Source organism: Nerophis ophidion, linkage group LG08 (genome assembly GCF_033978795.1).
Source record: "Nerophis ophidion isolate RoL-2023_Sa linkage group LG08, RoL_Noph_v1.0, whole genome shotgun sequence".
NCBI lineage: Eukaryota > Metazoa > Chordata > Actinopteri > Syngnathiformes > Syngnathidae > Nerophis > Nerophis ophidion.
Window position 1 is genome coordinate 27,780,876 of NC_084618.1, and position 12,754 is coordinate 27,793,629.

General features: G+C 36.4%; 1 protein-coding gene across 5 annotated transcripts in view; it reads right to left on the reverse strand.

The window, feature by feature from the left end:
- The window catches only part of LOC133557603 (netrin receptor UNC5D-like), a 586,800-nt gene that overhangs the window by 85,887 nt on the left and 488,159 nt on the right, over positions 1 to 12,754 (reverse strand). For all 5 annotated transcript variants that reach the window (XM_061908184.1, XM_061908185.1, XM_061908187.1 and 2 more), the window contains 5 exons: positions 9,475 to 9,642; positions 9,247 to 9,411; positions 9,146 to 9,178; positions 7,071 to 7,256; positions 1,080 to 1,229 (listed from right to left, as the gene is read on the reverse strand). In XM_061908184.1, the coding sequence (XP_061764168.1) occupies positions 1,080 to 1,229; positions 7,071 to 7,256; positions 9,146 to 9,178; positions 9,247 to 9,411; positions 9,475 to 9,642 (702 nt within the window). The remainder of the gene's footprint in view (positions 1 to 1,079; positions 1,230 to 7,070; positions 7,257 to 9,145; positions 9,179 to 9,246; positions 9,412 to 9,474; positions 9,643 to 12,754) is intronic.

Below are 12,754 nucleotides of genomic sequence, written 5' to 3' on the forward strand. Positions count from 1 at the left end.
ACAAACAATAGCACACACAATGGAAAACCTTCTCAAAGTTTCTGATTAATTTTTTCTCTTAAAATATTTTTATGATTATCTGTAATATATACGTATCGTTTTATAAGCCACAGGGCTCAAAGTGGAGGCAAAAAGTAGCAGCTTATAGTCCAGAATGTACGGTATATTAAATGACAAAATAAATGTATACTGGCTTATTTTGTCTAAAGATGTAATCATCTTCAGAAGCGATACATAACGGGTTTCCTCGGACGGACTCTGACTTGGAGACAATAGGCGTATAAAGACATTTTAGCTAATGCTAACGACGATAGTGTCATTACATCACAGTAACAGGTACAAATATGCATGAAAACACTCCTACAGACATCACACATGGGATGATTTAGTCTAGTAAGTATGAATAGTTTTACTTATATTGTAAAACTTAAAAACGCTGCTTGGAGTGCTTAATGAAGAATTCATACGACCAATGATTAGTCGACATTGTCGACATGCGACAGTTCAGTAAGTATAAATAGTTTTAGTTATATTGTAAAACTGACAAACGTAGCTCGGAGTGATAAATGAAGAATCCACACGAGTAGAACGCTATTGACGGCGAGAAGACGAAACAGCTCTTCTACTTCCGGTTGAAAGCACTAAATGGAAGGACACTGCAGCACAAACAATAGCACACACAGCGTTTCTGATTTATTTTTTCTCTTAAAATATTTTTCTGATTATCTGTAAATTATAGGTATCGTTTTATAAGCCACAGGGCTCAAAGTGTAGGCAAAAAGTAGCAGCTTATAGTCCAGAATTTATGGTATATTAAATGACAAAATTAAAGAATATTGGCCTATTTTGTCTAAAGATGTAATCACCTTCAGAATCGATACATAACGGTGAGACAATAGGCGTTTGAAGGCATTTTTCAGAAAGGTGCGCGTGAGTAAAGAGAAGCCGCGCGCGCAGATAGGTCACGCGAGTGCAAACAGAGTGTTTTTTCTTCTATGCAAACAGATTTTGTCAACTTTTTGACGCCATAAAAGGTCCTTCCACATTTTAGAAGCAACAAAAGGAAGCAATTTTCCAACCTTTCACTTTGAGCTGAGGCAAAGGCTCGAGGAGCTTGCGCTCGGCCATCAGCTCCTTGTCCATAGAGTCCTGGAAACACATGGGGCTGGTGTAGGTGCGCGACACGCTCAGCTCGGGCTGCATGGACGAGTGGATCAGGAGTGGGTTGGCTGCAGAAACAACACAGAAAGGTGTTATCAAAGCAAAGAGCGCCGTTGCCATGGTGACCTGCAAAGATAACATTAGTCAAAACATATTTGCATAGGCAAAACATTAAAAGCGACACAGCAGGTGTCGGATGGCTTTGTGTTCGGAGCGACGGAGACACGGAAAATTGACTTCGGTTTTTTTCCCCGACGAGGGAAACGAAAGCAAATAACAGTAATGAAATATTAATAACAGTCCGCGCATTGACAGGGAGGTGACACGCGGCATTACTGTGTGACTGAAGGCTGGCTTATAGAAAATTAAATCTCCATGGCAACCCCATCCTTCTTAAAGCTTTTATGGCAACATGTGACACGTCAAGTAAACTGAAGGCAAAAAAAAAAAAAAGAGTGATCGCTCATTCAGCGCCACATGCGTGCATTCATGCTCACGCGAGGTTTATGTTGACATCTTTTTCAATCATTTAACACAAACACAAGGCATTAAATGTTCATAAATGTCAGTCCGAGCAACCGCCGCAGTAAAGGATTGAACAGTACAACCAGTGAATAAGACTTGTTTTTGTATTCTTTCCAGCAGAAACGTCAGGTTTTGGTTTCCGGGGCTTTTAAAATGATTTTACACATTCAAATAATACGTAAATATCCACTTATGGACAGGGGAAAATCTGCATTCTTCTCTTGATTAAAATTCTTAGTTTCTGCTGACTCCTCCCTGACCCCGCCTATTTAACATAAAGACACGCCCCCTCAAACTGTTACATGCTGTTGCTTACCAGCAAACAATAAAGAAGAATCGGCTATAGGATATAATAGGATAGCTGTTGCTAATGGAAAAAAAACTAATAATGATCTTTCCGAGTGATTCTATGGAAGGCTCAGACAGTTTGCAGCTAATGGCCAAGCAGTTGCTAATGGAAAAAACTAATAAAGATCTTTCTGGATGATTCTACGGAAGGCTAAGACAGTTAGCAGCTAATGGGCTAGTTGTTGCTAATGAAAAAAAACTAATAATACTCTTTCTGTATGACTCATACTTAGATTTAACATTTAAGTTTAGATTTAACATTTAGCACTCACATTTAGATGGATAGATTTAGCTTTAAGATTTACATTGAATATTTTGATTTAAAATTCATATTTAGATTTAACATTTAAATTTGGATTTAACATTTAGCACTCACATTTAGATTAATAGATTTAGCTTCAAGATTTACATTGAATATTTTGATTCAAAATTCTTATTTAGATTTAACATTTAAGTTTAGATTCAACATCTAGCAATCATATTTAGATAAATTGATTTAGCTTTAAGATTTAAATTGAATGTTTTGATTTAAAATTCATATTTAGATTTAACATTTAAGTTTAGATTTAACATTTAGCACTCACATTTAGAGAGATAGATTTAGCTTTAAGATTTATATTGACTATTTTGATTTAAAATTCATATTTAGATTTAACATTTAAGTTTAGATTTAACATTTAGCACTCACATTTAGAGAGATAGATTTAGCTTTAAGATTTATATTGACTATTTTGATTTAAAATTCATATTTAGATTTAACATTTAAGTTTAGATTCAACATTTAGCACTCACATTTAGATAGATAGATTTAGCTTTAAGATTTAAATTGAATATTTTGATTTAAAATCCATATTCAGATTTAACATTTAAGTTTAGATTTAACATTTAGCACTCACATTTAGATAGATAGATTTCGCTTAAGATTTACATTGAATATTTTGATTTAAAATTCATATTTATGTTTAGCATTTAAGTTTAGATTTAACATTTAACACTCACAGTTAATTTTAGATATAAATACATAAATTGAAGAGTTAGATTTAATGTTTAGGTGTGGATTTCACACTTAGCACTCATAGTTAGGTTTAAGATTTATATTAAAGATTTAGATTTATATTCAAAATTCATATTTATATTTAACATTTAAGTTTGGATCTGACATTTAGCACACACATTTAGATGGAAAGATTTAGATATAAATTTAACATTTAGGTTTAGACTTAGCATTTATACTAAACATTTACATTTAGATTCAACATTTAGATATAATATTTAGAGTCAACATTTGATTTAAATGATAATGAGCAAAATGTGAGCAAAAATTTGGTGAATGTGAAAAAAGTGAGAGAGAGAGAGAGAGAGATACAGAGAGAGAGAGAGAGAGAGAGAGAGAGAGAGAGAGAGAGAGAGACTGAGAAATATATCTGCTCGAACATTTTTACATTGTGCACCCAATAGTAAACAACTTGATATAAGGAAATGTGATCACTATTAGTAGCAACATGCTAATATGACCTTCTGTGGCAGACGAAGATAGCAAGCTGTTGCTAATGAGAAAATAATCTCTTACTGGATGCTTCTGTAGCACGGTACAGTAAAATAATTAGCAGCTATTGGGTTAGCTGTTGATAATAAAAAAAACTACTACTAATTACTATTGCTTCGTTAGGCTAACTAGAACATACACAAACTGCGCCAATTTAGAAGTTCCTGCTAACAAAGTACCAAATGTATCTCAATGTTAGCCAGCTAATCTGTCGCCGCACAAAAACATTAGGGGTATTTTTAAGAATATCTTTAAAATTTCAGTTGAAAGGTGAGTTTCAAGCTTGAGTGATACAGTTAGATGTGAATATTGTAGGCCAGGGGTGTCCAAAACCTTTTGCTTGGGGGCCACATTGGGCTAAAGAAATTTGGCCAACGGCCGAAAGCCAACTGCAAGTAAAGTAACGAGTAACTATATATATATATATATATATATATATATATACACATATATACATATATATACATATATATATATATACATATATATATATATATACATATATACATATGTATATATATACAGTATATGTGTATATGTATGTATACATATATATATATGTATACATACATATACACATATACACACATTTATACATATATATATATATTTATATATATATATATATATATATATATATATACATATATATATATACATACATATATACATATACACATATATACATATGTATATATATGTATATATATACAGTATATGTGTATATGTATGTATACATATATATATATACATACATATACACATATATACATATACACACATATATACATACATATATATATATATATACATATATATACATATATACATATATATACATATACATACCTAAATATATATATATATATATATATATATATATATATATATATATATATATATATATATATATATACTGTATATATATATAAGGTTTCTGTGGTTTATCCAGTATACAGTGCTCAATATACGTTAGGTCAGGAAAAAACACATAGGCTATTTCATACCCACACGCCTGTTTCTAAAGTTTCCCTGCGCTTCAGGGGATATTATGAAAAATCTCCTGAAGAGCAGGGAAACCTGCAAATCACAGAGGCTATTTCATCCCTACAAGCCTGTTTTACAGGTCTCCCTGCTCTTCAGGGGATTTTATAATATCCTCTGAATATTATTCTGACCTAATATATATATATATATATATATATATATATATATATATATATATATATATATATATATGAACATATTATATTAATATAATGGATATACAATGAATAATTAATATAATTGTATATTAAGAGTATGTGTAAGTTTAACTCCTACCTCGTTAACTTTCGTGACAACCTCCTTAAAATGTTGTAATCAATGAGAAATATCAAGCAGCTAAAATGCACTAAACATGGATAAGTGTGGAGAGTGTTTAGCATTTTTCCCCATCATGCATTGTAATGGCATTGAATGGGTAAAGTCAATGTTGTGCTGTCCTCACTTCAACGCACAATTCATGGTCACTGACCTGATTTACTCATGTTGTCCACATGACCGCGTGTCAGATACTCAAAATTATTTTAAAAACACCCGCGAGCCAGATTTCTTTTTAAACTCATGACGTCTCCCTTGCCAAACTGCGGATGCTGTAGTTTGAACACCCATGTCGGACTGTAGGTGGTCTCCCTTGTATTTTGCGAGACTCAGGGGCTGACCCAGGTTTAGCTCGGTTGGTAGACTGGCAGTGCCAGCAAATTGAGGGTTCCAGGTTCGATCCCTAGTCACTGCCATTGTGTCATTGGGCAAAACTCTTCATCCACCTGCTCCCAGTGCCACCCACACTGGTTTAAATGTAACTTACAATCCCCGTTTCCATATGAGTTGGGAAATTGTGTTGGATGTAAATATAAACGGAATACAATGATTTGCAAATCATTTTAAACCCATATTCAGTTGAATATGCTACAAAGACAACATATTTGATGTTCAAACTGCTAAACATTTTTTTTTTGCAAATAATCATGAACTTTAGAATTTGATGCCAGCAACACGTGACAAAGAAGTTGGGAAAGGTGGCAATAAATATTGATAAAGTTGAGGTATGCTCATCAAACACTTATTTGGAACATTCCACAGGTGTGCAGGCTAATTGGGAACAGGTGGGTGCCATATTTGGGTATACAAACAGCTTCCCAAAAAATACTCAGTCTTTCACAAGAAAGGATGGGGTGAGCTACATCACTTTGTCCACAACTGCGTGAGAAAATAGTCAAACAGTTAAAGAACAACGTTTCTCAAAGTGCAATTGCAAGAAATTTAGGGATTTCAACATCTACGGTCCATAATATCAACAAAAGGTTCAGAGAATCTGGGGAAATCACTCCACGTAAGCGGCATGGCCGGAAACCAACATTCGATAACCGTGACCTTCGATCCCTCAGACGGCACTGTATCAAAAACCGACATCAATCTCTAAAGGATATCACCACATGGGCTTCACTAAATACAGTTTGTCACTACATCTGTAAGTGCAAGTTAAAGCTCTATTATGCAAAGTGAAAGCCATTTATCAACAACATCCAGAAACGCCGCCGGCTTCTCTGGGCACGAGATCATCTAAGATGGACTGATGCAAAGTGGAAAAGTGTTCTGTGGTCTGACGAGTCCACATTTCAAATTGTTTTTGGAAATATTAGACATCGTGTCATCCGGACCAAAGGGGAAGCGAACCATCCAGACTGTTATCGACGCAAAGTTCAAAAGCCAGCATCTTTGATGGTATGGGGGTGGATTAGTGGCCAAGGCATGGGTAACTTACACATCTGTGAAGGCACCATTAATGCTGAATGGTACAAACAGGTTTTGGAACAACATCTAAGCGCCGTCTTTTTCATGGGCACCCCTGCTTATTTCAGCAAGGCAATGCCAAGCCACATTCAGCACGTGTTACAACAGCGTGGCTTCGTAAAAAAAGAGTTCAGGTACTTTCCTGGCCCCCCTGCAGTTCAGACCTGTCTCCCATCGAAAATGTGTGGCACATTTTGAAGTGTAAAATACGACAGCGGAGACCCCGGGCTGTTGAACAACTGAAGCTCTACATAAAACAAGAATGGGAAAGCATTCCACTTTCAAAGCTTCAACAATTAGTTTCCTCAGTTCCCAAACGTTTATTGAGTGTTGTTAAAAGAAAAGGTGATGTAATACAGTGGCGAACATGCCCTTTCCCAACTACTTTGGCACGCGTTGCAGCCATGAAATTCTAAGTCAATTATTATTTGCAAAAAAAAAAAAAAAAGTTTATGAGTTTGAAAATCAAATATCTTGTCTTTGTAGTGCATTGAATTGAATATGTATGGGTTGAAAAGGATTTGCAAATCATTGTATTCCGTTTATATTTACCTCTAACACAATTTCCCAATTCGTATGGAAACAGGGTTTGTAGATATTGGCTTTCACTATGTAGAGAAAAAGCGCTATATAAATATAATTTACTTCACTCCACCTTGTCGGGACGTCTTGAAGTTGAAAGACTGGAAACCTCCGGCGAGGGCGGACGAGTCGATGACGTCCACGCCGTAATCGCTGCGGCTGCGTCGGTACACGGTGACGGCGATGATGAGCAGCACCACGGTCGCCGCGCCGGCCGCCAGGCCCGAGTAAAGCGCCACGTCGCTGCTGCTCTCCACGCCTTGGAGACACAAGAAGAACGTCATAGAACTGGACCGCATGTCCTTCCTCCAGGTCTTGCGCCGCCATCTCACCCAGGAACATACTTGCCAACCCTCCCGGATTTTCCGGGAGACTCACAAAATTCAGCACCTCTCCCGAAAACCTCCCGGGACAAATTTTCTCCCGAAAATCTCCCGAAATTCAGACGGAGCTGGAGGCCACGCCCACTCCAGCTCCATGAGAACCTGACTCAATGTTGTGACCCTCTTAAACAAGACAATACTGCCATCTACTGTACATAGAATAGAATGTCTGTTCTGAAGCCCAGAGTAAAGAGACGTAACTTCATCACGTCGCCTGGTTATTGACTCCAACCCAATATATTACACGGTCGACGAGCAAAATGAAGAAATACGCTTGCAAGTTCCAGAACGATTGGAAACAAGAATTTCAGTTTATCCAGGAGAGTTCGAAGGGGAAGTGGTATGTTGCCAGTAAATTTTGTAGAATAGACTTCTCCATTGAACACGGGGAACGGATATTCTCAGCCATGAACGGTCAGTCAGCTTAGCACAAAGCATCCGCATCGTTCTCAACCCAGTATTATGGCCCACCTCGCAAAATGGAGACCCGATGGTGTATCTTACGCTGAGACAAAGACGGCTATGCTGATAGCTGGAAGGAACATCCCGTTCTCATTTGCGGATGTCTACAACAAATCCGTGAAGGATGTTCCCGGATTCGGAGATCGCTAGCCAGTACGCAAATGGCAGAAGAAAGGTTACTCAAATAGTGAAAGGTAAGTTTTTTTTTTTTTTTAGTAACCAGCAAGCACAGTACAGTTAGTAAAACAACTGTGTTTTTATTACTGTGTATTTGATAGGTGGCGTCGGAAATTCAACTATTTCTTTTATTTATATATATATAATAAAATAAATATATATAGCTAGAATTCACTTAAAGTCAAGTATTTCATACAAACCAATCCACTTTATTTATAGAGCACATTTAAACAACAATAACGTTTCCAAAGTGCTGCACAGCCATGTTAAAAACAATATTAAAAAAACAATATTATGCTCCACCAATGACTGAATAAAAACAAATAAATAAATATAAAACCAATATAAAAAATATATATAAAAACAAATATGGGTAAAATCAATTAAAACAGTAAAATAGAAATCAAAGTGTATTAAAAACACAGAGGACAACAGAGGACAGAGGAGACCACAACTCACGTAGTGTTGAAAGCCAAAGAATAAAATATATATAAATAAATATATACGTATATATATATATACATACATATATATATATATATATATATATATATATATATATATATATATATATATATATATATATATATATATATGAAATATATATGAAATACTCGAGTTGGTGAATTATACGCCACGCCTCTTAACCACGACCCCCGCCCCAACCACGCCCCCAACCACGCATCCGCCCCACCCCCGACCACGCCCCCACTCCCCACCTCCCGAAATCGGAGGTCTCAAAGTTGGCAAGTATTGCCAGGAAGCTCGCTCGGGACATGGTTCGTGAGCAATTAAAGGGGCTAAAATGCGCAATGACAGAACCTCTATCTGGTCTCAGCAGAACTGGGACGCAGGCGAGGATCAATTGGGCCGCGAGCTCGTTGGTAAAGATAACGAGATCCGAAAGGAAATCCTTTAAGTCGGTCGCAGCTCCAATGGGAACAGAACGGAAAAAAATAACGCAAAGGACGCCAGCGTTTCCTGTGGCAGGTTAATTGAGGGCTCGCAAAGTTTGGGGATAAACAAACAAAGCGGGCAAAAAAAATCGTAAGGACGGACTCTCCCACAACTTGAAGGCGTCAGGTCATGTGACCAGCGTGAGGCTGCAACAAAACAACACACTCACCTTGAGGTTTGGCGTCACGCAGCAGTTTTCCATCTGCAAAAATACAAAAAACGTCAATCGGTGCCCTTTTGACCCTGCCTGGAAGCGGCGCCGCCACCCACTCTGCGTGCACAGGCCGCCCGTGCAGTTGTCCGCCGCCAGCGCCACGCCGTCGCAAAGCTGCCCTCCGTGTTTGGGTTCGGGCGCCGTGCACCCCCGGCTCCGCCTCTTCTCGCAGTCGCTGCCGCACGCCGACCACTCGCTCCACTCGTCCCAGCCGCCGTCCACTGCCCATCACAAGACATGCTTGCATACATTACCGCGGAAATTGAATAAGGGCGTGGGCCTACCCGGACATGGCGCCGTGCAGACGCTCTTCTGCACCGATATCCCCTCGCAGAAGACTCCGCCGTTGAGCGGCGCCGGGTTGGTGCACGTGCGCGAACGCTTCTGCACGCCGCGCCCGCAGCGCACGTTGCACGCCGTCCAGTCGCTCCATGAGGACCAGCCGCCGTTCACTAAAGTCCGGGAAAGAAGATAAATATGTGAAATATTTCAAATGTTACATTAAATACTGATGCGCAGACCACTAAATATGGCCTCATTCAGACGACCTTTGAATATCACGTAAAACACTGTACTTGTGAGGTGTGTATACTGTTAAATATGGCATAAAGTACTGTGCTTTAGCTGTGAGTATACCTTAAATATGACATAAAATATTGTACTTCAGATGTGCTTGTACCTTTAAATATGACATAAAGTACTGTACTTACCTTTAACTATGACATAAAACACTGTACTTTAGAGTTGTGTATACTGTTGAATATGACTTAAAATACTGTACTTTAGAGGTGCATATACTGTTAAATATGGCGTAGAATACTGTACTTTAGGTGCATATCCGATTAAATATGACGTACTGTAAAGTACTGTACTTTAGAGGTGCGTATCCTGTTAGATACGACTTACATTACTGTAATGTATAGGGGCATAGACTGTTAAATATGACGTAAAACACTGTACTTTATAAGGGCATACACTGTCAAATATGACATAAAATACTGTATTTTATAGGGGCATACTCTGTTAAATATGATATAAAATACTGTACTTTATGGGGGCATACACTGTTAAATATGACATAAAATACTGTACTTTTCAGGGGCATACACTGTCAAATATGACATAAAATACTGTACTTTATAGGGGCATACACTGTCAAATATGACATAAATACTGTACTCTATAGGGCATACACTGTTAAATATGACATAAAATACTGTACTTTAGAGGTGATTATAATGTTAAATATGACATAAAATACTGTACTTTAGAGGTGCATATCCTTTGAAATATGACCTAAAATACTGTACTTTAAATGTGCATATATTGTGAAACACTATGTAAAATACTGTACTGTAGGTGCATATCCTGTGAAATATGACTTCAAATGCTGTACCTTAGAGGTGCATATACTGGTAAATATGATGTAAAATACTGTACTTTAGAGGTGCATATCCTGTGAAATATGACTTAAAAGGCTGTACCTTAGAGGTGCATTTACTGATATATATGTAAAATACTGTACTTTAGAGGTGCATACACTGTTAAATATGTTATAAAATACTGTACTTTTCAGGGGCATACACTGTCAAATATGACATAAAATACTGTACTTTATAGGGGCATACACTGTCAAATACGACATAGAATGCTGTACTTTAGGTGCAAATACTGTAAAATATGACTTAAAATACTGTGCTTTAGGTGCGTATCCTGTTAAATATGACTTATATTACTGTAATTTATAGGGGCATAGACTGTTAAATATGTCGTAAAACACGGTACTTTATAGGGGCATTCACTGTTAAATATGACATAAAATACTGTACTTTAGGTGCATATCCTTTGAAATATCACATAAAATACTATACTTTAGATGTGCATATATTGTGAAATACTATGTAAAATACTGTACTTTAGGTGCATATCCTGTGAAATATGACTTAAAATGCTGTACCTTAGAGGTGCATTTACTGATATATATGTAAAATACTGTACTTTAGAGGTGCATACACTGTTAAATATGTTATAAAATACTGTACTTTATGGGGGCATACACTGTTAAATATGACTTAAAATACTGTGCTTTAGTAGTGCATATACAGTTAAATACAATGTAAAATGCTGTACTTTATAGGTGCATATCCTGTTAAATATTAAGTAAAATACTGTATTTTAGGTGCATATCCTGTTAAATATGACGTATTGTAAAGTGCTGTACTTTACAGGTGCGTATCCTGTTAAATATGACTTATATTACTGTAATCTATAGGGGCATATACTGTTAAATATGATGTAAAACACTACTTTATAGGGGCATACACTGTCCAATATGACATAAAATACTGTACTTTAGAGGTGATTATACTGTTAAATATGACATAAAATACTGTACTTTAAGTGCTAATCCTTTGAATTATGACCTAAATACTGTACTTTAGATGTGCATATATTGTGAAATACTATGTAAAATACTGTACTTTAGGTGCATATCCTGTGAAATATGACTTAAAATACTGTACTTTAGCGGTGCATATACTGTTAAATATGACTTAAAATGCTGTGCTTTAGTGGTGCATATACAGTTAAATACAATGTAAAATACTGTACTTTAGTCGTGCATATCCTGTTAAATATTATGTAAAATACTGTGCTTTAGGTGCATATACAGTTAAATACAATGTAAAATACTGTACTTTAGAGGTGCATATCCTGTTAAATATTTTGTAAAATACTCTGCTTTAGGTGTATATACAGTGAAATACAATGTAAAATACTGTACTTTGGAGGTGAGTATCCTGTTAAATATTATGTAAAATACTGTGCTTTAGATGCATATACTATTAAATATGATGTAAAATACTGTACTTTAGATGTGCATATACTGTTAAAAATTATGTAAAATACTGTGCTTTAGGTGCATATCCTGTGAAATATGATGTAAAATACTGTGCTGTAGAGGTGCATATACTGGTAAATATGACGTAAAATACTGTGATTTAGAGGTGCATATACTGTTATATATGATGTAAAATAATGTGCTTTAGGTGGATATACTATTAAATATGATGTAAAATACTGGGCTTTAGAGGTGTCAAACTTGGACTTGGACGAGGGTTGTTTTCCCGAGGTACAACACGAATGGAGTGGAAACGGCGTGAAGGTAAAGACATTTCTCTATTTTAAACACTAACTAAAAACAGGAACAAACCTATGGCTTGCACAATGGCGGTACAACAACTGACTAAGGAAACAAAAGACTAGCACAAAGGCAATAAACTATAAACATTAAACAAAACACTTGCACTGTGGCATGAACAACAAAAACTTACTGTGACTGAGACAAGGGAATGAGAAGCAGCATGGATATCATTTGGCGGTACAACAACTGACTAAGGAAACAAAAGACTAGCACAAAGGCTATAAACTATAAACATTAAACAAAACACTTGCACTGTGGCATGAACAACAAAAACTTACTGTGACTGAGACAAGGGAATGAGAAGCAGCATGGATATCATGGGTGCAGGAGGTGGTTGAAGTGGGAAGGAGGTGATGTTGCCA